Source organism: Molothrus aeneus, chromosome 2 (genome assembly GCF_037042795.1).
Source record: "Molothrus aeneus isolate 106 chromosome 2, BPBGC_Maene_1.0, whole genome shotgun sequence".
Classification (NCBI taxonomy): domain Eukaryota; kingdom Metazoa; phylum Chordata; class Aves; order Passeriformes; family Icteridae; genus Molothrus; species Molothrus aeneus.
In genome coordinates this window covers 45,834,740-45,861,986 of record NC_089647.1, presented here as the reverse complement: position 1 = coordinate 45,861,986, position 27,247 = coordinate 45,834,740, and the positions used below count along the sequence as shown (strand labels likewise).

The 27,247-nt window shown below is 46.9% G+C and overlaps 2 protein-coding genes across 2 annotated transcripts in view; one reads left to right on the top strand and one right to left on the bottom strand.

Annotated features, from left to right (window-relative positions):
* Window positions 1-14,165, top strand: part of ATP8A2 (ATPase phospholipid transporting 8A2) — a 319,989-nt gene extending 305,824 nt beyond the window's left edge. Inside the window, exons 36-37 of the mRNA XM_066544842.1 lie at window positions 541-632; window positions 7,880-14,165. Of these exons, the coding sequence (XP_066400939.1) occupies window positions 541-632; window positions 7,880-7,977 (190 nt within the window). The 3' untranslated portion in view covers window positions 7,978-14,165. The remainder of the gene's footprint in view (window positions 1-540; window positions 633-7,879) is intronic.
* Window positions 14,166-21,315: 7,150 nt separating this feature from the next.
* Window positions 21,316-26,636, bottom strand: SHISA2 (shisa family member 2). The gene is made up of 2 exons (XM_066570952.1): window positions 26,342-26,636; window positions 21,316-24,284 (listed from the first exon to the last, which is right to left on the bottom strand). Exons 1-2 carry the CDS (start codon window positions 26,634-26,636, stop codon window positions 23,731-23,733), a joined length of 849 nt encoding a protein of 282 aa, XP_066427049.1. The 3' UTR covers window positions 21,316-23,730.
* Between the last annotated feature and the right edge of the window lie 611 nt (window positions 26,637-27,247).

The window sequence follows — 27,247 nt, the reverse complement described above, 5'->3', positions numbered from 1 at the left end:
AAAGGAAACTGGATAGAAAGTTTTCTTTCCATATGGGAGGTTGGTTAAAGTGAGACCATTCTTTAGAAGGCAGAATTAACGATGGGTCCTACCTTTGGTTGCTTCAGGCCATTTTGCAGGTGTGATAGAAGCCTTCTACCTGTGCTAAGCGACAATGCTTTGCTCCTTCTCTCTAAGGCAGTGTGTGTATGCTGTGATTCATGTGCATAACACTAAAGAGAAATCTTCTTAATGTTCCATATCACTCGATGTCAGACTTCTGATATGGTTCGTAGTGATTTAGAGGCATCACACATTCAGAAATCACAATGATGGTGATATTAGGGATGAACTGACCAAAAGTAGATTTATACAGTGTCCTTAGAAAGGACGAGTTCTCTTGATAAAGTGCAGTTTAAAGAAAGAGAAAATTCTTTTTCATGCTAACACCTTTAGCACTGACAAAGTCAAAGCTGATAAGTACTTTAAATACAGTTGACTCTTACCTTGAAATGATCTGGTTACTCACTGGTGTGTTTTCTCTCTTTCTGTCTCCCTTAGCGTGAACGAACGTGACCATTTGTTAAAAAGGCTCGGCAGGAAAACTCCTCCGAGCCTTTTCCGTGCTCATTCTGTCCAGCAAAGCGTGTCACGTAAGTAGCGGCTCACGTCCGCCTGTTTCACAGCCTAGCCCCACGTCAGGGAAGCCAAGGGTGATTATTTTTTAATTAAATTGTAGGTAGAGATAATCTAGCGCCGAGGCTGAGCTGCCAAGCAAGACACGTACATTTGGAAGTGGAATTAGTGTATCTGGCCCTAGGCAAGGGGAGCTCAAATGTGGTTAATTCCCTGGGATTCGATCACCAGGCCCAAATGATAGAATCCCAGTATGCAGGTTCTCTAAAGGTAGAATTCTGATAGTCTTAAGAATAGTCTAAAAATCAAAAACTCTGCATAAAGTAAACACTGTGGTAGAGCCTAGCTTTAATAGAAATTATTTCTGTATGAAATGTCATGTTAGCTGTGGTTAGCTGAGAATACAAAGATGTTTCAGGGATGCCATTAGGGTTCTGTGTGTTGCTGGTGAGGAAAGCCATGGCCTGCAGATCTGCTTCTCTCCCTCTCCTCTCCCTCTTTATCCGCTGCTGGGAGAAGAGAAACAACATCACAACTGGCTACTGCTGCTGCTTCAAATCCGTGGCATTTCTTGTTGATGTATAAGTCATCCATTTATTTGTCTTCCTGTGTCTGCTGGACCTGATGGGCTTTTGTCAGTGTTTTAAAGGCTTCCACAGTATTTAAAATCATCTCTAGCAGCTCTGCAGGCCAGATGCACCAAAGGACCAAGCTGTCTTGAGGGACCGGGGAGTCCAGTCAGCCCTTTCTAGTGAGCATATGCAGTCTCTCTTGTGATTGGTATCAATAGGCTTATTTATTAAAGAAAGTAACTCCCTCATTGTGCAGTGCTGCTGCACGCAGGGCAAGGGGCAGACACTCAGGATTTGGGGTTTGTATTGCAATTGCAGTAGGAAGTGACACCCCTGACTGCCCAAGAATCACAGTGGAGTCAAATTTCATTGCTGCCTGTGTCTCCTTCTGTAGCAGAACTGTTACGGCTCAGGCCATGGAGGCAGGGCTGGGATAATACCTGAAGTATTCTTGTTTTCCATGGGAAATTTGACTAGAAGGGTGGGACAGTGATAGATCTGATAGTGCTTGTCCTTGATAGAGCCATTGGAAGGCTGCCATCACTGTCAAGGGATGTGGGGTCTTTTGCAATCAATCCCACTATGTCTGGGAAGAGAGGTCAGTGAGCAGAGCAGCCCTGTGGACCACATTTCTGCAAGGATTTAATCCTTTGTACAAAGGAGCCAGGGATGCTGATAGCAACATGGCTTTGGGCATGCAAATATGCTCGGAGGAGATTCCAAAAGCAATGATTGGCAGAAGAAATCCATAAAATGCACAAATAAATGGCTGTCAAAATAGTCTGCTGTGCAGACTGAACCACAATCTGAAACCTGTGAAGGAGTGCAGAAAGGAGCTATACCAGGGGGTAACTAGTCAGACTTAATATGTGCTTTTAGTCTCAAAGAACACATCATCAGGTTGTTAGTAGGCAAACAGCTATGGGGAAAGAAAAATGAGATCAAAATAAACCCTAATTTGGATAACCAGCTTCCCTATAAATGCAAATGATTAAGTGCTAAATGAGTCAGGCCAGTCAGGACAGGTTACAGTCAGCAATCTGTTTTTCACATGAACATAAATTTTGACTGTGAAGCTGTTAGGATTGAAAGATGATTTTTGTGATGTATCCATGACTTCTGTCATCTGTTGTCAAATATTATTTTCCAGTGTTGCATAGCTGCTATATGTACAAGGCCATGTAAAATCTAGGGAACATATGTGCTGTTTTCACAACCCTGGATTGTACAAGTGTTTACTAAATGCTAGAAATCTTCAAAGCAAAGAGTTGATGAATAGGGCAGTAGCCTTGACATGCCGGGCCAGTATCTTAAATCACACTACAAGCACTCTGTTTGAAGTCTTGAACTGTTCATGTGTTTCCACCAGGCCCTAAATTCCCAGGCTGTGAAGACCAAAAATTGCTTTTGTGACTTCAACTCAGAATCTGTTGCTTACATATAAAGGAGGAAAATGCTTTGTTTAGTTAGAGCTGACAAAAGCTTAAGCAAATGGATTGCCTTGGTCCCAACAAGGAGTGAAAATGGGATTAAATTTGGTAGCACAGATTGTAAAGATGCAGTACTGGGTTGGAAATTACTTTATTTTTGACAGCAACCATTTCCAAATGCTTTGGGAGGAAGCAATGCCTAAACAGCTTTGTTTTCAGTTACATGGAAAGGAAAAAAACCTCACAGGGAGTTTCTGGGCTACTACTGGTGGTCAATGGTGGTGGCAAAGAGCTTACTGAGGTAAGGCTACACGGCTCTGTACAAGAGGCAGAAGCTCGCTCTGTGTGTTTCCTTAGCTCTCTGTTGGTAAGCCAGCCCTTCTCCTAAAGCACTGGCACAGCACAAGACCTTAAGGCATGATGTGTGTCAGGGGTGCTCCCATATAGCACCAGGCTCTTGTGGGTCCAGCACCCAAAGTGGGCAACAGAGCCACACAACCAGTGCCATGGCAGTGCCATATGGGAGTGCCAGCCACGATTAGTCTCTCAAACACCTCCTCTCATTAAAGAAACTGGCTCAGAGTGGCTGTCTTGGAGAGTAGCCCTGTCCATTTGGAAGGAATGTCCTTAAAGCGAAACCTTCATGGCTGTTTTACTTGCTTTTTGTTTTTGTGTTCCTGAATTGTGAAGAGCTGCCAGAAGCATGAAGGAAATCTATCTGCTGGCTGTGCTGTCAAAGATCATGTGGTTCCTTTCTGGGACATTTGTGAAAAGTTTAAATAAAAAAAGGAAGTCTGAAGCTCCTGACTTTAGTGGAAGAGTTGTTGCATATGGTTGTCAAGCTCAGGTGCTAAAATAAAACCATCTCAGTGCAGTATTGTAGGCAGTGCTGACAACACTGCTCCCCAGGCTGTGCTCACCTCCTGGTGAAGGTGCCTGGTGAAATTGGTCATTCCCTGCTGCCATCTGCTTTCTGAAATCTCTTAAGAATGAGCAGGAAATGCTACTAGGCTCCTCTCAGATGTGTCTTTGGACCCTTCCCTTTAGCTTGCTGTGTGGCTCTCCCTTGAGGGAAGGAGCAATAATGATTTCCAAAAAGGGTTTGCTGGCTGTGAGGTTTTTCCCAGGTCTCCATCCAGGTTCTTGTCTTTTTTACTGCTGTGACTTTGTGAGAGCAGCACCTCCTTTAGACAAACTCTGTAGATATAAAAGATGGCTCTTGACCTCCCCTTTCCTCCTGTGTGACTGACTTGTATCACCTGTTCCCCCAGAGGATGGGAAGGGTACCCTTCATCCATAAGGAAAGTTCCACAGCATCCTTCTAGGGTGGTTTCCCTCCTGTAATGCCCCTGGTGGTGTTCAGTTATCATTTGTCTCCATGTGCTCTTTAAAAAGAGAGCTGAGTCTGCTTCCATTAAGCACGGCTTTGGCAGAGCTCCCTCTGAAACGCCAACAGCCATGCCTGAGTCAGGATTACTGCACTTGGCCTAGGCTTCCTATGCTAGCCAAGAAAATCCTTCTTCCTTTGACAGAATATGGTGATTTCATAGAGTAAATCTGAATGCAGAGCATATGGTTTACACCTTATTAATCAGTGGAGAAAAAGCACCTGTCATCTGAGGTTCGTTTCACAGTATGGGGGCTGACAAATAATAAATAATAATAATGTGTTCATGCTGAGGGCTCTAATCCCACCATTTATTCTCCACTAGCAGACACCTTCTTCCTTTCACTTTTCTGCTAGTGCATTTTTATTTGAAAAACAACAGGGGAGCTACTTGAGATGCTTTTTAAACTTTTTTTTCCTCTTATCTTGCTTTTGTTTGAAATATAATATACATTCTGTATTTTTTCCAAGCTACATGTTTGTTGACTGTTAAGTGGAGTTGCAATATTTTAATATAAATTTTGGGAAAAGAAATAGGAATAATTGGTTTAGAATTTGATGCTGTGGCATCTGACTCTTATTTTCTACTTGCAAATACCAGTAAGTTGGTATCTGAGACTAAAGAGATGGGACCATTTTCAGGAATTCCTCTTGGGTCCTTAAGAAAACACAGGCATGGTTTATCAGAAGAGAAATTATTTACTTCAGTAAGCATTAGTCAAACTCTTCAAGATTTTAGGCAGCTTTCCCTTTCCCAGGTTAAATAGAAGATGGTTGCTGAGTCAAGGCTGAGTTAGCATTCACTTTTTAACTGGTAAACATGCGCTGTGACATCACAGCAAATCTCCTTAAAAACTCTGCAGAACAAAATGTTTCGCCTGAGACAGAATTTGGCTGGTCAAGTGATACCACAATGTTGATTTTCGTTATGTCAGAGAGAGTTTTGCTATCCAAGAAGCAATATTTCCTAGAAGAGATTAAAAAAAAAAAAGGTCTCTCACATCTCCCCAACCCCCTAAAAGTTTTAGTGGATTTGAATCTGGGCATTTTTCTCCAAAGGCAAACAAAAGGATGCATTTTATACTTTGGACTGTACTAAACCATAATACCACTGCAGTATGAACTAGTGAAATGCTGTAGCAGGTGAGAGTTCTGATGGGCTGCCAGTGACAAGTGCCCTCTTGCTGGCTGGCCTAAACAAATCCTGGGGCAGACAATTTGGGTGTGTCAGAGCAGAGTGCAAGGAGTAGAAGGCCTCTAAAATAAATCCCTGAAGTGACAAAAACTGTAAGCAGTCCTTCCATGAGGAGGTCTTCTGGAATAAAAAGAGCCCTCTGGACACTTTTTGGTCCTGGTCTTGGAAGCTGTTGCCATGAGAGTGCTGTTGAGCTTGCACAGACCAGAGCAGCCATTGCAGTGAACAGAAAAAGAGTGTTAAATGAGAGACCTAATGGGAGACTAGATTCAGATCTACTCATAGAATATCAAAGCTTTAAGAAAACCCAACAGGATGCTTTTAAAATTCAGTAGATTGTCTGATATCTGGTACCAGTGAAACCTTAGATTTGATGAGAATGTGAATCTCTTCTTAACAAATGAGCCCCATTGACAGATATTCAAAAGTGCCACTTTCCTCCATTAATAGAAAGTCTCGGAGTATAAAGGTCCTTCCTTCTGTGAGGGTGAGTGGGTTGTGCCCAGAAAGCCCCAAAGAAATGTGCTCTTTCCTTGGGCTGCTGCAGGACAGCTGAACAATAAGGGCCTTGTTCCCAAGGCAGGCTCATAGGTGTGGTTTTAAAACAGGAGTTGAGGGAAAAGTTCAAACTTCCGGAAAGTTCCCTAGTAACTGACAGATGGAAACTTTCATTGGTTTTGGACGGGATCGGGAAGCAGTGGAAATGTAGAGCTGCTTGGGGAGTATGGATGGGACTCAAGCATTTGCAGCATTTTGATTCCACAAGGCACAGTCAGCTGCCTAAACAGCTTGAAGTTCAATTTTAATTGTAATGTGAATAGAAAAATGTAATATGAACTCATCTTCCTGTATAGAGATCTACAGGAAAAGTCTTACATGAGCTGCCAAATGTTGAGCTTCGGCTGAGAAGCTTGGGGGTCACAGCCTTTCCCATGACATACACACAAAACCCTTGTTGCTGATATTCCAGGATGGATGAGGGACATGAACATGTGAGGATACCCCTGGTATTCTTAATCACAGATCATCTTAGTATGAAGTTTCTTGCTGTATTAAGGTGTTTCCTATTGGTGTGAGAGTAGTGAACAGGTTCCTTTGACTGAATTTTGCATTGGCATTGTGGAGTGGTTGGGCTGCCTGGCTGTCTGCAGGCCTGTGGCAGCACTGGGAATAAGCAGGTCATGGGAAGATGACACCCAGGGCTGACTTGTGTGGTCAGTGCTGGATTTGCAGCAGTTATGGCAGTTGAAGACTCCGTTATGCCGAATGATCTCATGGATAAGTAAATATAGCAAAGCCACCTCGATGCAAATCAGGCAATGGGACATGGGCTTCAGTCTTCTAGGGCTTAAGCTTGTGGTCTTTGACCAAGTTGACTTATCCATGGAGAATTTAGCCAAAAATGCTAACAGGATGCTGGCTCTTCACATGGAACAAACCCAGTGGAGGTGTTTGTTTAAGTGTGAATCTACCCTTTTTTAAATGAAAGCCTGTTTTGTGCATCGTACTTCCTTTGCAATGATCCAGGATGGATACACTTTTTTCCAAAAGGCTGTTTGCACTTCATGAATGTATTCTGTGAACCTTCAGCTACAGGCAGGAAAAACAAACCTGTGCCTCTGTAGCAGTATGATATTGGCATGGAACTGCTCAGGGAAAATGAAATGGGATGCTGGGATGATTGGTCATGTAATCAAATCAAGGTTCCTGCTGTCCTGCAATCACTTCCATGAGGGATATGTGACTGGAGCAATGTATTCCTGCTTGAATCCCCTCCACTTACTGGCAAAGATTTCCTGCTGTGCTTGTGACTCGGGGTGTCAAAAAATCTCCTGTCCTTTGCTATAGTTTTCCATTCAGAACTTTCTATGAGACCACGTCTGCAAGTCTGTCTGCTGTTTCATCATGTTTGCCCATTAGCTATTTGTGACTGTTTTACCAGCATTGTGGTGTTCTGCAGATGCTATCAATAAATGTCACTTGCCTGTCCACAATACTTTAAAAGAAATCAGGCACATGGTTATTTTCATCTGAACAGTTTCTAGGGAGACCACAGGATTGTGCTAGCCAGCAGGATTAACCAAATAGACACCTCCAGAACATGTGTTTTCTCTATGCAAAATATAAGTGACTGGCTGAGAGAATCAAAAGTTTCACAGTGTCATTCGTCTGATTCCACTTGAAAAATTGTTTAAAAAAAATAATCCTGAGGGGAGTAAAGAGGAAGATGTGAGAAAAATCTGGTTGTGGGCTAGACATTCCCACCTTTCTCCAGAGAAACTGCTGGTATCAAGCGGACTTCAGAGGAGTCAAGCTGAAATGCAAATCTACTTCTCTCTTAAGTCTTTGGAGAAGCTCTGCCACTATGGGAGTACTATGGGAGTGTGTTCAAATCAATCTGTAGCTTATTAGATTGACTCAGAGGGCCTTGGTGGCTGTGTGCACTGTCCTGGCCTGGGGAGGGGAGCAGAGGGACAGAGCAGGCAGCAGACACCCTTCCTGTGTCATATGGGCAATGCAGTGAGCAGCTCTGAGCATCAGAAGCACAGCACAGAAATTAAGGTTGCTGTAGTCTCAATCACATAACTTCAGTGATGCCTAAAACTGTTTCTAAAAGAGGTCTGTGCTCTTGAGCTCAACTCCAGTGATTGATTTCTTTTTCCTTCTTCTGCTTTTTCAGATGGGTATGCATTTTCTCAAGAAGAACACGGTGTTGTTTCCCAGTCGCAAGTCGTTCGATCCTACGATACAACCAAAAGGAGAACAGAAATAGAATAAATTATTCTTTACTTGATGGGTGGTGGGAATAATGGGATTTGGATCAATGCATCCACTGTTAACACATTCATGACTAGGTTTGGCAGCAGCAGCCAAAACACCAGAGAACTCATTTCTGTGGCCTTAGCCAACAAGTTTCTGTATTCTCCCTGCAAACCTTGAGTGCATATTGTGGGGGGGAAATCATTGTTTGACTTCAGTCGCACAGCTCTGCCTAAAGTTTTGTTTATGTTGTTATGAAGCATTTGACTGTGCTATGTGAGGTGTGAAATTAAAAACAATGTTTTACCACTATTTAAAACATCGGCATAAGGTTGTTCTGGGGGAAAAGTAGAAAATTTATGTTCCATGAGAAATCAGCCTTTGCTTAATTGGAACGGGGTGCTGAGATTTCCTGTTTTGTTACACAACAGACCAAGTGCACATGACTGCATGCAGACTTTACTCCTTCTTGTATTCACTGTTAATTAATTTGGCTGAAATTTTCAACAGACCATTTGGTGTAAAATTTTTGATTGCAACACAGTTTGTAGCTAAAAATGCTTATTTGCCTTCTTATGACAGAATAACACAAGATAGCAATCAATTACTTAGACTATTTGCCCTCTTACAGGATTTATTAGGGTTCTATCTTAGCTTTCTGAAACCCAAATAATAGCTTACTCACAGAGCCAGGATGTGGAAGTCAGAGCTTGGCAGAGCAGCTGTCTTGAGTGCATGGCATTGTACACCAAGATGAACTCAACTAGGTGCCTCCTCATAACGCTTCATGATGTATTTGGATGTGCACTTCAAGTGTAGCCCGGGACTTCCCTCCATGACCCCATTCCCAGTTTAATAGTAGAATAAAACAGTGAGAATTTCAATTTATAGGTACCATCTGGTCAGATATGTTGATAAGATGTACATGTGCATGGGAGGCTGATAGTGTAACCCTAAAGAAGCCTTCCCCGTGCCAGGTAAGAGAGGTTCGCAGAGGAGGGCAGGAGGGGATTACACACGTGCCTGCACACACATGGACACACACAGAGCTGGCCATTGTGAAGAGGAGACCTGCTGTTTGTTTGTTCAGCCAAACCAGTCCCTCTTCTAGATCTGATCCATCAACAGGCTTCCCAACACACCCAGACCCATGAGCCCTGGAAGGAATGCTGGCTCCATGGCCTTGCTGTGCCACTGGGACAGGCGTGCTGCTGCATAGATTGGGATTTTGAAGAAAAAAAAAAAGGCAAAAACTGGGGCATAAGTTAAAGCTGAAAGAGCTCTTAGAAAGCTTATGCTGTCGTCCAGACAAGTTCTATTAATTTTAGTCACCAAGCCATGTTTCTGAACAGTATAAAGTAAATACTGCTGTGTTTAAGCCAGGCTTCGTGGTTAATGTATATTCTACATCTGTATATTTAAAAAGTTGGCGTTGTTTTTTGCCTTATTGACCATCATCCAGAGTTTTTTATTGATTTAAATATATCCGAAAGCAATTTGAATATGAATGTTTATGTTTAGCAAAGGAGAGGAAAGTTCCAGCCTGGCCTACTGTTTAATCTTCCTTAAGGTTTGTGAGTAAATGCCAGCACTCAAATGCTATAATTCAATTTCCAGTGCCACCTCAGAGGTTCAGAGTCCCCTTCTCTTTTAGAAAAGGCAAATTTTGCTCCTGCAGCACCAGTCAGGATTGCTCTTGGATTAGGCTGATGGCACAGAGGGAAAAGTCATCACCTTCTTTTTGCAGTGCTAATGAGACAATTATGCAATAAGGAAAACGTACAAATAATTTTGCCATAGGCATGAATGTCAAGGGGCCAAGTGTGGATGTATGTATTTTCTGGGAGAGGAATTTTGTTTAAAGGCACAAATACTAGTGCTGAAAATAAATAAGGGGAGAGTAAACCTGATCCCAGGAGTTTTTAAATCTTAATGCTGATATAACCTGTTAAACACTTCCTTTTATTTAGAAACCAAATCTGTTTAGGAAATGTGTGGTGTAAGCCTCTCCTCAAAACTGCTAATTGTTTCTTCCTTTTGTAAAAACACAAGGAAAATTAACTTCCCACCAAGGCAAAATGAGATCAGCTTAGTCTTTGTACTCTAAGCTACACACCAAACATTGGCATGTAAACAATTTGGAGGCTTTTCATGACGCTGCAGAAAAAAAACTTTTAAAAGCCTTTGGATAATGAAGAATGGCAAGTAAATGTGTTAAGCAGAGAATAGAAGGGATCCTGGAGTTTTTTCTGTTCTTAACTTAGGGCAACAAAATTTTGCAGAACATAATGAAAGATGCTGGGGAGGAGCAGCTGTCATCTGATGTGATTTATTTTATTAGTGCAGACTATGGGCTGTATCATTTTGACCTCCCTGTAAATTGAGGTCAGTGTGTGTCACAAACAAAAACCTTCCCTAGAGTGAATGGTGATTTAGACTGAGCTACGTGTGTTGGTTGTCAGCTCAATGGGAATTGCACATGGGATTTGTCACAGGGCTATACAGTATGTGACACTGGGGCTAGTGGGTCAGACTTTATCATCACTGTATGGCCTTAATCTCTAGCTGAGTTAATTCTGTAGAACCCACCCAGGTCAAGACCTGGCATTCTTCTTGTTCTTTGGAGTCATTACAGGAATTAATGTATTGTAATGTGCCGCAGACTGGGTGTTGGAGTTGCTTGTCTTGATGAGCAATGATGAGGTGCATTCGGGTGCTGTGTTAGCAGAAGGAGAATGACAGCTGCTCTGCATCAACAGAATTCCTTGTTCATTAGGGCAAATGCACGGAGCAGTAACAGCAGCCTTTGAAAGTGCTGTGTGAAAATGTTATCGACTAGACAGGGTATCGGAGCAGAAGGAATGGGGGATTTCTGCGTGACTGTCCAGACTTAACTACCCAGCCTTGATCAGAACAGGCCTTCCTGAGCGGCTCTCTGCACTGACCAAAGGGAGATGGGTTTGGATATTCAGATGGAAGCGGTGATTTTCCTGAATTAGAGTTGGCTGTGTTGCTGCTTTTTATAGCACCATAATCACGGCTTGCATAGAAGCTGCTGCTCCTTTAATGATTGCCTAGTAGCAATTTAAAGCTGGAGAGCGGGAGCCCGAGCTGCTCTGAGCGCTGCTGAGGAGTCTGTTGACATTTTCTTCTCCTTGACAGGGCTTCAGGTCTTGCTGTAGGGAGCTAGAATGGGAAGTCAGTAATAACTTGTCAAGGAGAAATGGTGAATAACCAGTAAAAGTATCTGAGTCAAACTAAGCTGCTAATATACATAAAAATGTGTGTAGAGTTAACATGAACTCTATGGGCTGTAAATTAAGATAACAGTCAAGCCTCGCTAATCTGCAGTTTACTAGACTACACACCCCATAGTGCATGGCCAAAACTGTGCAGTCTCTTCCCCTACCTCAGCCAGCAGCTCATAGCAGATGCTACAGGGAAGTCTCTCTTACCAAGATTACATTATTTTTTACAGCATGTACTGGAGTGTGTTCGCTGGCAGACAGTCATAATAATAAAGTTGTAAATAAAGCAGAGAAAGCTTTATTTATGTGAATATGTGAAATGCACACAGGGTGCAACTTGGCCCTCTATGGACAGCCCAAGAACCCAAGAGGTGCGCAGTCCTTACACTGTCCCTGTCCTGCAGTTTGCCCTTTTGGGCTAACTCACTAAATCTGTTTTCACATTGCCTCCAGTCATCAGTGAAGGCTAGTGATACTCTATTTACATTCTCCCTTAGTTTTATAACTAATGACTTAAATTAATCTTTAAATGCTTCGAGGAGTGTACTTCTCACAGCTCAGGTTTGAAGCAGAGCAGGCATTGAATGGGTGCTTGGCCCTGAGAAGCACCTTGGGTTTATCAGATTTCTCATTACTGTTAAGCACGGAGGGTATTTTACCTTTGTTTTGAATCATCACACAGTATCAATGCCTTAAACTTCAATCAGGTTGCAGAAGAGCTCTTTGTGTCCTGTTGAGTCTAACAAGAAGTGGTGATGGTATGAAATACCTGAGGGGTTGGAGAGGAGAATTTGGCTATGGTGTATCTGGGTATCAGTCTGCATCTAGAATATGGCACTGACCATGCATGTTCCTCAGCCTCCAGACAGCTGGACCCCTTCTGTCCTGTGAGGAGGGATTCTTACACTCACCTCTTCCCAGTATCCTGTAGACACCCAAGAGAGGCTTCACTGCCTTTCAGCATCTGTGACCAGAGCTTTGTGTCTGGAGAAGGCCAGGCATAGGTCAGTACAATAGGTGACAACAAAATAAATCCATATGGCTACTTTTTTCATATGTAGCAGTAAGATTAATGGAGGCTTTGAGCTTTGTTGGCAAATGAGAACCAGAAAGTGCCCTGCACTGCTTGGCCACACAAGTGAATCCCAAAGGTGATCACTTCTCAATGACCTGCTGGAAACCTAGCCAGCCTGAGTTTATCTGGCCAAAAGTGTGCTTTTGGATGGGCTGTCTGGAGAGGTGAAGGGAAACAAAATAGATTGACCAAGACCAGTGCTGCTGTTAGAGGTTAGTGAGGGGAGGGATTCCTCAGGCATCTGTGAAGAGCTGTGATAAAGCTGATTTCTTTGGTTCCTTCCTGTGGCTCTAGGAAGGGAGCAGAGCTGAGAATTTGTGAAGCATTCTTACCTCCTGAAGCTGAGTTTGTCTGGTACCAACCTGAGTCCTGAACTTAGAATGAATCCCTGCCAGAGGTGTTCCCTGTTTAGCATGTTTTGGCTCTAGCAGGTTGTTTCCTGGGTTATGAAGATTGCTAAATTATTTACTGGTTCCTCTTTCCCTCATGGACTCACCAGAACTGAGGACTGGAATTATTTCAGTCCTGGCTGACACCCCCTCATGGAGAGTTAGTGGGATTTCTGCTCAGGTGTGCTCCTGGGCAGGTTCCTGTCCCTCAGGCCAGTGCAAGAGGCTCATTAATCTCTGGATGTCTTTGTGATACTGTGTGAAACCCCGGGGTTGTTTCATTTGGATTCATGGCCTGCTCGTGTGTGGTGTGGACAGAAGGTAAAGTGGCTGAGTACTGGTGTTTATCCAAAGCCTTCCTTTATGTATGAAGAAGGTGAGATAAGTTCTCCTGAAATCTGCCACAAGAGGTCTGTTCTTGTTCAGCCTCTTGGTAGCTTCTAAAGAGAAACAGAAGTTAGTAAATTACAAATTCTGTGTGGGCAATCTCAGCTCTGGGCAATCACTCAGAAGTCTAACAATGAAGAAAAGTGTTAATATATTGCCAAACTGTCACTGTGCATAGCTGGAAGGTCAGCACCCTTGTAATTATGGAGCAATGAAGCCAAGGGAAAAAGCCAACATTAACAGAAAGACACGATTGTTTTAAATTCTAACTACCTTACTGGGTGGTTTTCCTGCGAAGATGTTCCAGATGTCGTCTTGGCATAAATTAATTAATTTCAAAACATCTGCTGGGTTTCTTAGAAAACATGGAGTTTACCAGACAGTGCTTGCGCTCTCCTCTGCCCTTCTGGTTGATATGTTGATTCAGAAGGGGAATGAAGGTACTTGCTGTTCTTACTGTCAAGAGTTCATAGACTGGAAAGTTGCTCAAAGTTGTTGCTCAACTCTTTTTTTTTTTTTTTAAGGGCTCCAGTTATGAAGTAGTGAGGCAGCCAAGCCCTCTGGGACTGTGTACATGTGTGTGCTGGAAGAGATGTTTAACTTGAAAACCTCCCCCTGTCCCTCCTCCTGCCCCCAAAGTGCAGCCCATTGCAAGGGGAGGTCAAATATTCAGGGTCTTGAGTGACAGGATCTTTAACAGCATCTTTTTCATCAGCGAGCCAAGTCATGTGCCCGCTTGTCTGTCATATCTGTACTCGAATTGCTTAAATATTGTTTCAGATGGGGATGTTTCAATCTGGATATGCAGAGAGGAGTGATGCTGTGGGGGGATGTTTAATTGGCTCCCAGCAGAGAAGTAGTGGTGTGTGGGTTTTTTCCTCTAGAAGTGTTACCATTTTCAGGTCCTATTAATGTCCTCTGGTAGTTTAAATACAGCATTGCATTACAGTGGAGTTTGTTTCCCTCTCAGACTGAATACAAATGAAGGTCATTTACTTGTATTTTTAGAAGGTTCAGAAAACTTAGACAATTTGTAGCTTTGAACAGCATTGTTGACTGTTGTATGTCTGCACAAAAATATTTCCAATAAACCTTTTATTAAAGCAATCCAGCAGACCGAGGCTTGTTTGTTTTATTCACCCACAAGCTTTGCAGCAAGAGTTCAGTGTTAAATACATTTGAGATTTAGTCTGCAAAGCTGTTGAATGGATTATTTCTATTTTTTCACGGCCTTTTGGGTGTGTTTTAAGGGCCTGCTCATTAGAGCAAGGCTTGAGTTCCTTCGATAAGTCTCAAATCAGGCCCCAAATGCAAGGCTAATATGGCAAAATAAGAATGGTACTGATGAGCTGACAGCAGATACTGGTATTTGAATAGTGTCTTCAGGGGGAAAACTATCTTTTTATATAAGCTAGGTGGAGAGAGATTCTTCTACAAATGATACACTTGATCTCACCAAGGCTTCACCAAAATAAAGCTTAGAAGTCTTTTGTCCCAGTTAGGTCATGTAGACACAGCAGGGGAAAATTAAGCCCTAAAAACCTTCCCTTGCCTCCTTACTTGCAGCTAAATTTGCAATTTTAACACGGGCCCTTCAGGCTCCGAGTGTGAGGAGGAGCATGGTCTGATAGTGCAGCGAGATGTGAGGTGAGACCCTGGCAGCCGCTTTCCTCCAGAGCACAGGGCCAGGCTCTCTGCTGCTTCTGCCTGCTCAGGAATGCCACATCTCTGCTGCTGCTGCTGCTCAGCTGACACTGCCAAGCTCGCTGGTGTGGCCAGACCTGGAGAAGTGACTCTGGAGCTCCCTGGCCTCGAGCAGGAGCGGCAGCAGGAAGCACCACACAAGGCTCTCATGTCCCCGGTAGCGCTGCATCCGCATGCGCCAGGGGACGCCTGGCACCGACTCAGGAATGGGACTCAAGTTATGGCTGAAGTTAAATTTGCAGAAAAGGTTGGCCTTACTTGATTTTTGGTGACCATGGAGAACATGCACTGTCAGAGCCTTCTAGAAAATGAAAGGGTATGAGCTTTAACAAAGAGATCCCTTTGTCCAAATATTAATAGATGCTGGAAGTAAACAGATTTTATCAGGAACAAAGTGGATATTTATATATAGTTTGGCTAAAATTTTTCCCCCTTAGGGGAAAAATGATTTTTACAACAAATCATTTTTGGATTTTCTTTTTTAAATTATGGAACAGAAAGAAGGTGTAAGCCAAATCTCCCATCTTCCCTTAACAAGTCATTGCTTGAGTACATTTCAAAATATTTTCACCCCAAAAGCCAGACCAGTATCTGCTTTTCCTTTGCAGGGAAATTAAAAGAGAGTGATGAACTTGTGTATCCCTGTTTTGCTGGAGTAAATGCCTGCTCCTTCCCTGGGCCTGCATTGCTGCAGCCCAGCCTGCAAGCATGTAGCAGCAGGAACTGTGCTGTTTGTAAAAGCTTCTCACACATCTGGCCAATCAATTATGCCAAAGTAAAATTGATGATAAACTTAAGTAAGCCTTATTCAGTTGGTGGTGGGAGAACTGGATGCTCAGCCAACTGCTCCCTGCACTGTCATCTCTTGTACAGCGCACTAAAAGGGAAATGATTCTCAGAATTGTTAAACATAATGGATTGCTGCTTAAACCCCTTATTAGATATATTAGTTGACTAATCACCTCAGAGACTTTCCCTCTAACAGTCTGACAGGCAAGGCTGTGAGAGAGCCCAGTGCTCAGGTCCCAGAGCCAAATATTCGGAGCAGCTGCTAAGTCTGTTGACGGCAGTCTTCGGTGCCTCATAGCAGAACAAAGAGGAATCAAAGTCCCTAAACCTGTAGATTAATGCTCAAGTCTGAAATGGGAGCATTAAAAAATAGAAGTGTAACTGAGAAAGGTCTGGCTGAGGAATGTTAAGCAAGAAGATTTCAGAAACATAATCCCTTTTAGTGAGTGCTGCTGTGGCAGTACCCGGTGACCAGCACTCCCGCCAGCACAGCCTCGTGCCTCTTTGAGTTCCCTCAGCATTTGGGGTGCAGCAAGTCCTCAGAAACCTGGAAGGAGCAGTGAGTTCCCTCCTCAGCAGAAATACAGGACTGCAGAGAAACGAGGCTTTAGAAACCCCTGAAAGACACAGCTGGTTTTTGGCTGTCCACACTGAGCAAGGAGCTCAAGGGCAGATGAGGAGTGGGCTGTGTCCCAGGTAAGGGAATGATGAACAGTGCTGGTGAGACCTTGCTGCAGTGGCCATGCCCAGCCAGGACATTCACCATGAGGAAGCTTGAAGGGAGGGAGCTCATGTTGCATTTTTCTTGCCATGACTCTCTAAGGACAGTGGGGTGACAGTCGAAGAGGTGGTCATGGTTCCCCTCAGTATTTCCCTTGGTGTTTGGTGCTGTCCCTGTGAGGGTGCCATGTCAGAGTGGTGAGGGCACTGAGCTTCCTGGGTCACACAAAGCAGCCCTTGAGTGGAGAAGCTCCAACCTTTCAGGGCAGATTGGCACTTAAATCCTGCAGTGGTGAGCCTGGGAGCCTCAGCTCCCACAGCCACCTTGTCTGATGGCTCAGCTGGCACTGGCCTACAGCCTCATCAAAAATGTGCAGCACAGCTGTCACAGTAAACCAAGACTGCTTTGTTGGTCCTGTGGAGCTGCTGGTATCGAGTACAGGCAGCAGGAGCACCCCCACCCCAGTCCCTCAGGAGAAAAGGGATTCTGAGTTTGTATATTGTGCTGGGTTTGTAACTGTGCTGCTCCATCTCACTCCTTCCTTTCTCCACACTGTGGAAGGAACTGCCTGTAAGCTCCTGAAAACATGCCTTAGTCCATGAAAAACCCCAGTGTGATCCTAGTGCCAGCTCATTTGGATGTGCCAGGTATCAGAGCTTGAGCTGCCTACTGCTCTCATACTGCTGACTAAATCCTGTGCAATGACTGTGTATTTGCCCATCCACAGTGAGGGTGGGCTTCAGCTTCACCTGTTAAACTGAGAGCCTGATTCTGACTGTGCAGTAAATCTACAGCAGTTGCTTTTGGTTTGCAGGAATGTAAATTAGAATTATTTTTCCCCCCATAATGAGATCTTTACAATCATGCATAGACTGTCTGATTGTGTGAAGTCAATAGGATTCTGTCTCTCAAAAGCAAATATTGAGGGAATTAGCAGCTGCATAAGCCAATATTTACCATTTGGTTACTGAATCATAGCAGAGACTGCACAACACACCAACATCCTCATCTTGTCCTGCAACAAGTCAGACCTGCTGCAGCACCAGCAAGCTCTGGGAAGTTTGTGGCTCAGCTAAACTGGGCTCTGCACCCAGCAGAATCAAACACTGCCACGTGGTCCCCATCAGCTTTCAAAGCTCTTCCTAAACCTGATGGAAGGAAATTTAAGTAGCCCACCCCTGGAGGTGTTCAAGGCCAGGCTGGATGGTACACTGAGAACTAGACTATCTTTAGGGTCTCCTCCAATACAGCCATTTTTTTATAATCCTGTGAAGCTGCTCTATATCTTGCAAGGGAGATAGAGAAGTATTTTTAGTTTATTGCTGCATTGTTGTCATCTTATTGCAAAAGTTTCATACCTTTTTGGTGATTTCTCGTGGACAACTCCTCACAGCACTGACTCCTTCTTCTTCACAGCACAACCAACAAACTCCAACTCTCTTCTCACCCAGCTAACCCACTCTTCTGTAGCACTCCATCATTATTGGACACAGCTGTGGCCTGTTCCTAATCTTTGGTGGTTAGAACAGCTGCAGCTCCTCAGGTGTGAGACTACCTTCTGCACTATCTTTATTTTCTTGCATTCTATCCCTGCACACTACATTATTACTGTTTTCTGACATGATGCTGACTTGCCCTGGCTTAATAGCAGTGATAGGATCCAAAGTAGTGTCTTCTTGCTTTATTTTTTTTTCAAATTAACCTAGAGAGGCAAACCAGGGTGGGCCGTGCCCTGAGCTGGTTCAGCACTAAACATGAGGAAGGTTTGATGGAAAGCAACTTACCTGTTGAATTAAACATTTTTCAGCTTGATGCATCACTGTTTGCCTTGATTTTGCTGGAGGTTTTTTGAAGGACTGATAACAGGCAATAAGAGACTATTTACTTGAAAGTAAAGGATTATCATGTTTAGGAGAAAAATGTTACAGCTATTCTTTCTTGAATGTTTGAAATCTCTTTTTGCTATTATAAGCCTAAACGGTGTCACTGCAACAGCAGTGACAAGATGGCAGTGATGGCAGACAAGATTTCAAGGTTTCAGGTGAGTTTTCTTTCATATTTCCTGATGTGTTATGGACAATGCAAACAGAAAGGAACATGTGTCCTTGGTGAGCTGGATGTGCCCAGTGCAGAAAGTGACTGCTTTGAGTTGTTACTTGCATGGCTTCATCTCATCAGAAATAGCCACTGAAATTGATTAATATTAAAAATAAAGTCAACTAACTTTCTTTTGACAAAGACAGCAGCCAGTACAATGCTGGAGGCACTTGGAATCTGAGAGCTGTGACTCATGTTACACTCCAGAGAGGTTTGTCTCCCCTCTTCTAATGAAAATCAGGGAGTAAGAGGATACTTGGCCTCTTGCACACTTAGCAACTTTTCAGCCATGCCTAGTGGAATGTTTGCTGCCTTGCTCTCAGTATTTGGAAGATGTCACCTTTGATGTCAAGTGGGAAGGTATTTTCCAAATGAAGCTGTGCCTCTGGCCCATGAACTAGATGGGCAGAGGTGTTCCCATCCACCCCAGCTGCCCCCACAAGAGGTCTGGCTCAGCAGGAACAAGCAGGAGATGGAAATGACATGAGGGCCAGGGAAAACATTGCAAACAAGCCAGCATGGAGAAGCTGGAGAAGGTGAGAGATGCAGGGTCACTAGCCAGGTGAAAAAGGCCTGGGATCAGCTCATGATGCTCACTTGCATCTCGGGTCAGTGTACTGGGATTTTCCAGGTATAATGCACAAATTAAGACATCATTTCTGTGGGCAAATCACAAAACCAATAAGTGTTGGCACAGGAAGGGGGAATTCTGCAGCAGGAGGAGAAAATCCATCCCTGTGCCAGGACTGTAGTGGCTTCCCAGGGATGGGTTGGGGGGAAGCTGTGTCCCCCAGGAGATGGGGGAACTGGCACACCCCAGGGTGCTGAGACATGGCCTGTGCCACCCGCACCTCCAGGGCTTGCTGCAGACAGGCCAGCACCATGTAGTGTTTGATGCAGAGCAGCCACACCACAGTGCCTGGCTCACCTGAGGCCTTCTCACTGGAGCCCACAGTGGTGTTCTGTGGCACACAACCCAGCACAATGGGCTTATCCCCATTGCTGAGGTGAGGGAGGCTGTTACAGCACCAGTGACTGCTGTTACCTGGCCATTCAGGCTGCACAGAAATACTGTCACAAGGATTAAATGCTCTCCTATGGAACAGGGGACACTGAGCCTCCAGGATGGCCAGGATCTCATGGAACTGGCTCCACTCAGTGTAGATGGGGAAGGGGAGAAAGGATGGCACAGGTTTATGTGATTTGTTCAGTCCATTTGCAAGTGATCCTGGGTGGGAAAATGCTGCAAACCCCACCGAGGACAGATAAATATTGCAAAGGGACCTACTGAGAAGCAGGAAATATGAGGAGGAAACAATAAAATGAGATTCAGCTTGGAAAAATAGAAGGGAATACATGTAGGGAATAATATTTAGTAATAACTTCAGTGGGAGGAAAAGAGTAGAAAAGCAGAAAATCTGGAGGGAGGAGAGCTCCAGGAAGATCAAAAGTGAGCAGCAAATGAGACATTTTGCAAGGGAGGTGCTGAGGTTAATGTGCTGAGCTGAGACCTGCTCCCTGGCTTGCTCCCCTTGGGCATCGTGGGCCACGTGTGAGCGCTGGCCCTGAATTGCACAACCCCCACTGTCCCCTGATGACCGTGGCACAGCTGGTGGCAGCTGTACAGGGCCACACAAGCCCCTGCTAAGGGGCTCTGTCCCCTGCCGTGCCCAGCTCACAGGGGAGACATTCCAGAGTGTTTCTCCACGTGTGTGCTGGGAGGGGATCCTATCACTGGCGATGCTTTCCCGCTCTTCTCTGCGTGGCTCAGTGGTTTGGGCACAGGATTTTGGGCACAGGATTGCCTACAGCCACCTCAGGGCACCACTGTGCCCACAGGTCCCCTTGTGAGGACACCACCAGCCTGGTGCGCTCAGGGCCAAGCAGCACCAGCCCAGCCTGAGGGGGGTTTGCTGGCTTTTCCCCACCCTCACCACCGCCTGCTGTGCACACCAACTCCGGCACGGCACGAAAACATCTGCCAAGGGCGAAGCAACTCTGCAGATAAAAACACAAGAAAAAGCTTCAACACAAGTTGTTGGCCTGCCCTGCTGCGCAGTACTCGTCACCTCAGCACATCTGCTCTGAGCCATGGCTGACCCCCTCCTTCCCTGCCAGCTTTCTGCTCCCAGCCTTCCTACCTCACCTCCCCCAGACACCAGGAAGCTGTGGCATTTTGGAATGTGCTGTGTAGAGCCTGACCAAGGCGCTGTTCTTCCCAGACTGTTCTTCCCTACTTTTTTGAGTCATAAACATGCAGATCACCCAATTTCCCCTCCATGCCCTTTAGGCTCCTCTAGCCACCCACCTGTCCAGAGTGCAATGCCAGCATCTCCAGCAGTAAGAGGGAGCAAACACCAGGAAAGGAAAGTGGCCTTGTCCCAGACTGAGCTATTGCTCCTGGCACTACGAGGCTTTGGTTCTGGTCTCACTTCTGAGGACAGAGTTTGCTCTAGCAAGAAGGGTCCCCATGCAGAGGACAGTGGGGACAGCACAGCCACTTACTGAGAGTTACACACTCAAAATAAATGCTCAGCTGGTAACTGTGAATCCAACAGAAACCAAAATTCTCAGAAAATGCCATTTAATGCAGAGTATTTGGCATTCTTTGACAAGAGGGAATTTGATAAGCCCACAGGCTCTGGCCCATCCTGCTCCCACCACTCCTCCCCAGCCACCTGAGAGGTGAGGGATCCCCAACTCAGCTGATGCTCAGATGCCATCTCCCTGCACCCCTTCTCCCTAAACACATCTCCTCACATGCCCCATGGCATCAGACATGTAAGTTATTGGATTTACTGTTATTCTTTAAGAACACAGCAAAAATTCAAACTTTTGGTTTTGCCATTCTGGAGAGGGGGGCTGGTCAGATGTTCTTTTGGAGACACAGGAAAGCAAAGCATTAACTAAAAAATTAACCCTATGACAAAGCAAACAAAACCAAAGTCACACCATAAGTATTTATTAAGAAACAAAGGGGGCTTTTTTCTTCAGTTGTAAGAAACACTTTAAAGCAAGTGCTCTTTCAGAGATTTAAAAGCTGTATCAAATGGTAACATTGGTTTTACATTATTGTACATGACATTAAAAAAAAGCCACATCTCACAAAATTCCTTTTATTAGAGCTCGGGTTTCTCTGCCTTCAGCTGTAAATTAATTTCTACAGACTTAAATTTAACTTATTCTTTTTTTTTTTTAAACAAGTAAACAATATACAAAGATTCACCTGAATTCCGTAGGTCAGAGGAGGTGTCCTTGCCAGGGCCTGTGCAAGGCAGGCAGTGGAGGGGAGCTGACTTGGTTCACAGCTGGGCACGGTCAGGAGCACAGGACCAGGGCTCACCCAGAGCCAAGCACCTCCTGCTCCCAGGGAAGCACGCAGAGCTGCCCCTGTGCCTGATGCCAGCTCTGTGTGACCCCACTGCAACGTGGGCAGGTGGAAACCTACACCCCCAGAGACCAGAGAGTGCAGGGGGTCCTTCAGAAGCCTGGCAGCACCCAGCTCTGGAGCACCCACTGCCCTGAAGATCCCCAAGCACCGAGTTGTGCAGCATCCAACATTGCCTGCAGCCAGGCGCCGCTTCCCAAAGACACCCAGCCTGGCTGGAGAGGAAGCCAGGTCTCACAAACCAATCTTTCTGTCCAGATCCTGCACACTGACTGGGAGATCACAGCCAGGAACAACAGATCTGGGATAAATTACCTATTCATTTCCCCGTGCCAGTGGCCAAACCATGGCTGCCTGCTGCAGACTGCCTGTGTGTGGCGTGTTTATGAGTAAACCATTGGGTTTGGCAAGGCATCTGCACCTTCTGTGTCATTTAAAAAAACAGGCATACAAAACATAGCATCACAGTTATTGCTACATATTGATACAGTATCAGACAATAAGAAACCTTTTGTCATCACTGGTCTGGCTACAGTAATTGCTTGGGTTTTGCACAGGGCCTCAAGTATTCTGCTGCACTGTTTTGGCTGAGGAGCAAATGGATGGAGATGCAGAGGCTACATTTTTTAAGAGACAAAACCAGCCTTACTTTGCTGCATTTGGGGTGATATAATTAGAATGATCTGTTTGTTGCCTCTTCAACCTGGAGAGGTGTTTTCCCCAGATGAAGCAAAGCAGGACAGAGCCAACAGCTCCAGTGTAAAGTGTCTCTCCTGTCTGCATCTCACTACCTCCATGACCCTTGTGACACCACAAGCACCTTTGTCCCTTGGTTGAGCCTTTTTCTTATTTTTAAATACAGCTGTGCTTGTCTAGTCTCCTGCCACAGGTAAAGAAGAAAAAGAGGATGGATTTCAAACCTCCACCAACCCATTCACATCCCAACTAGGTTTTGTTTAACACTCTCCCACTCCCATGCGGTGGGAGAGGGGATTCAGAATGGGCTCATGGGGACAAGATAAACTCCATTTTCCTACAGGCAGACTCCAGTGCAAGCAGGCTTTGGGGCTGACACCTTCGTAGGCATTCACACGGGTTTCCTGTTTCATGGGAAGTGAGGTTAAATCAGGCATGTTTGGAATCACAGTCTGACCTCCCTCTGCCAAGGCAGGTTCAGTTCAGACACTGCCAGCTGTACCAAGAGCTTTGCTGAGTGTCACAAAGAGCAAGCACCTCATACCCTGGTTTTAGTAAAACATTCACAAAGATAAAGTCTGTGCAAACCACTACTGGGTCCTGATCTTGACACAAAACCAAATCAAGAAGGGTTTCAAGTGCACTGTAAAGGAGAGCAGAATAATTCACTCTTCCAATTCCTACAAAATACAAGGAAAATTGGTCTTTGCAAGACCAAGCTTCTGGTGGCATTTCAGCCCAAAGTGGGTGTGTGTAAGAAGCCATGGTGGCTGGGCACACAGGGATTGCACTGCTCGGCTCTCAGTTGTGATTGTCTGTAAAGTAACGGGAAACATCATTACGGAGCTGGGAGCAGAGAGGTTTCTTGAAGTACTGCCGTCTTGTACAGTGGAACAAAACTCTTTCTAGAATTAATTAGGCAAATACTTGTGACCATGTCATACCTGAAGGGCACTTTACGGCTCCAACATTTATCTCATGAGCACAGTGATCTGAAATACATATGCATTTCCAGCGTAATCCTTCGCCGCCGTAAATCACGCGCTGGAATGAGAGCGTATCTGGCAACATTAATTCCGAGATATCATCCTTACAGTTCCTGGCAACAGACCCCGATGAAAATAAATGGTTTATAAACACTGTCTGACATGCATGAGCCTTTCAAAATTATTTACAAGTGGTGTTCTGGAAGCTTTGTTCCAAGGAAGAATTTCTCCTCCGTTCAGTTCAGATATTAAAATTGGCTGGGTGGGGATGGGGAGGGGAGGGCATCAGCGCTACACAGTCACAGCCGGGTACATCTTCTGCTCGCTGTTGGTGTGTGGGAAGGGAGACTGGATCTGCCTGTAGCCGCTCTGCAGGCCATCCAGGAAGGGGGGTACCGGGGTCAGCGGCATGGGGTCGTGCTGCATGGCGTAGCCCACGTACTGCGGGTGCAGGTACTGGCCCTGGTGCGGCACGATCTGCGTGGCCTGCTGGCAGTTCAGCACCGAGAAGTTCGTGGGCATGTTGACGTAGACATTATTCATGGTCCCTTCTGGCAGGCAGCAGTTGGTCTGGGACCTCGTCGGTGGAGCTCTGGCCCCCGAGTTGGCGCTGGAGCTGGAGCTGGCAGCCGTGCTCGACTGGCGGGAGGAGGAGCCCCGGGAGGTGCTGGCACTTGGGATCATGGGGATCGTCTCCATCAGGCGGGTGCCCGCAGGGGCTCGGCTCTGCTGGGGCTCCTGCTTGGGCCGCAGGCACCTGCAGCAGCAAGCTGCCACCAGTGACCCCAGGATGATGAAGGCGACAAATACAGATCCCACAATAAGGAACGGCACGTAGATGGGCACTGCAACAGCAAGGAAAACATTGTCACCACGGGCCAAGGACAAACCTCAGCAATCCCCCCTCATCCAAGCAGAGCCAACTTCCTCCCAGCACAGGTCAATACAAGCAGAGCATTTTATACCAGAATGATGAAAAGGGCTGTTAAACCCAATGGCTTCTATTTCTCTCCTGTTGGTGATGGTCTAGTTCACAGCAACCACTGCTCCACATTCATCAAATCATGTCTCCAATATGTCCTACTAGAACAATCAGGCAAGATACAGCCGGGTTTCAACAGTGCCTTAGGAGATACTTTGGGGCAGGATCCCTGCTGAGGGCTCAGGATCATGGGGTAGTGAAACCCTGGTGCTACACGACATCCCTCTCCATCACCAGCCCACTCTGGCTGTTGCCAGCCCGCTGAGGCAGGGTGACAGCAGGCAGTGACCAGAGAGTAGTCACAGGGCCTCTGGCACCCCACAACTCTGGGGATGAATGTCCACCTGCTCTGCACTTCAGCCCCAGGTTTAGGGAGGAACCACAGAGCAGGCAGTGCAGAGACAGCACCATGCTCCAAAGGGGCAGCATTCCTCCTTGTGAGGCCTAATAATGGGACATCAGGGCAGGAGGACTGAGGGTGGGCAAGGGGTAGGAGCAGAAAGTATGGATGATGCTCATTGGTGGAATCAGGAGCCACCAAGGATGGTAAACATCATCCTTGGAAGAATCTGGGCTACATGTACAGATTTCACAGAATACACCTGAGTTGGAAAGGACACATAAAATCACTGAGAGCAACTCTTAAGTGAATGGCCCATACAGGGATCAGACCCACAACGGTGTTATACAAGTGCCATACTCTATCCAACTGAGATAATCCATTCTGCAGTCCCAGGGAAAAAGCTCTTTTCTCTGTCTCAGTAAGAAATCTGTATGGATATATCCACAAATAACAAAGGGAAAGTGTCTCCCTTCAGTGCTTGTGAATGCTCTCAGCAACATGCCTGGAGTTCATCATTTCCACCAAAACCTGGCAGCTCCAAGACTCAGGCAGGGCTACGGATCCCTGCTTGACCCTGTCTGACCCTGCTAAGGCAGCCACTGCTAATGACCTGCAAGTTAATCAGTGCCAGCACAGGGCAATGGCTCCCAAACCTCCAAAGCAATAAATTTTAAATAAAAAAATATTTACAAAAATGCATTGTTCTCAGAACTGTAAGGGTGGGGGGGTTATCTGTCTGCTCAAGTCAGAATACTTCCTGGCACAACTGATTAGATGAAGTGAGTTATAACCAAAAGCCACTTCTCTTCCATCACTTTAGTACTTTTAAACAAAAGGCTGTAAAACATCATCTCCACTTCTGCACTTGGCATTACAGCAGCTCTTGAGCAGGTGCACACACTTGCTCCACACTGTAATGTGCAAGTTTTCCAGGAGTAAATCTGTCCTAATTATAACATCACTTCAGGCTACTTCTCCCGCACTCAGCACGTGTGGATGGCAGCAAGGGTGCTGGGGAGCCACCGGGGCTTTTTTAAACAGCAGTAGAAAGACTTGAGTTTATCCTTGAAATTCAATCTTGTAAAACCAGTCCTAAGTGGGGATATCAGAGCTGAAAGAACATACACAATTACAGTGGGGACCAGCCAGAGTCCTTTTGAAATATCCTGTTACTTTTTCTGATCTGTTCATGGGGGTTGTCTCATTTTTCCTTGCCTTTTCAATGGGGAGCTCAGCCACGGCTGAGGAGCCCGTTCAAAGTGGCGGCAGAGCCGTGCCAGGCCGAGACGGCTGGCCCGGGACCCAGGGGAGTGGTGTCACCTGCTCTGACAGAGACGTGGCTGGGACTTCCAGCAGCAAGGGCGGGAAAGGCAGGCCTTCAGCTGGGCACTCCTCCCCGTGTAAGAGCCCGGCCATGCCGGCTCCGTCCGTGCTGCCCCACGACTCGATGGAGGGGAACCGGCTGCAAGGGGGGAAGGGGTGGGCAAGAAGATCGCCGCAAACCCGCGACGGCTCCCGCGGAGCCGCCGAGCCGGAGACACCCCGGGGCCATCCTCGCCGAGCCAGGGCCGCCTCACCTGCCGCGCCGTCGGGGCCGTCCTTGCCGGGGCGGCCCGGCTCGCCGCCGCCCTGCCGCCGGTCGTTGTCGCAGGCGCCCTGGTCGAGGCGCGCCTCGGCGCTGGAGCAGCAGTACCGGAGCGCGCAGCTGCCGCAGCAGATGGTGGCGTCGCCGCCGTCGAAGCGCTCGGGGCACTGGAAGCCGTCCCGCCAGCCGCCCTGCCCGTCCAGCCAGCCGTGGCAGTACTCGCCGCTGGCCGCGGCCCCCGCCGGCAGCAGCCAGCCCAGCGCCGCCAGCAGCAGCCAGCCCCGCATGGCGCCGCCGGGGGGGCGGCCGCTCCGTCAGGGCCCCCCCGCGCCGGGGCAGCGCCGCCCGGCCCCCCGGGGCAGGCAGCCGCCGCGCTGCGGGGACTCTGGCCGCGGGTCCCGCCGCCGCCGCATGCCCGGGGCCGGCCCGCAGGGTGCGGAGCCGCCGCCCGGGGCGCACCGGCGGAGCCGGGGGCGCCGCTACTCCGCTCTCGCTCCCCGCCGCGTCGCCGCCCCCACCCGGCCCGCGCCCTCCTCCGCGCCCATGGGCGAGGGACGGCGGGAGCCCGCGATCCTCCCACGGACGGAGCGGGTCGGGCGCGCCAAGCCCACGCCGCGCTGCTCCCGGTGCGCCCCGTCCGGCACCGCGCCCGCTCGGCGCGGGGGGCGCCGCGCCCGCTCTTATAGGCGGTGGGGGCGGTGCAGCGCGCATGCGCCCGCCCCGCCCCGCCCGACGGGGCGGTACCAGCGCGCGGGCCGCGGTGGCGGCAGCGGCCGGAGCGCGGGGGCAGCAGCTGCAGCGGCCGTCCCGCCGGGCACCGGCACCCGAAACAGCCCAGCAACGTGTACCTGCCTCACGGCTTGTTAAAAGTCAGTGGCAGCCGGAGGCCGGGCACAAG

Bases quoted from the DNA above. Each gene is read 5' to 3' on its own strand.
- SHISA2 (XM_066570952.1), bottom strand. From the start codon at position 26,636: ATGCGGGGCTGGCTGCTGCTGGCGGCGCTGGGCTGGCTGCTGCCGGCG. The intron at 24,285-26,341 runs GTGAGGCGGCCC...TTGCTGTTGCAG, and splicing joins CGGCCCCGACGGCGCGGCAG to TGCCCATCTACGTGCCGTTC.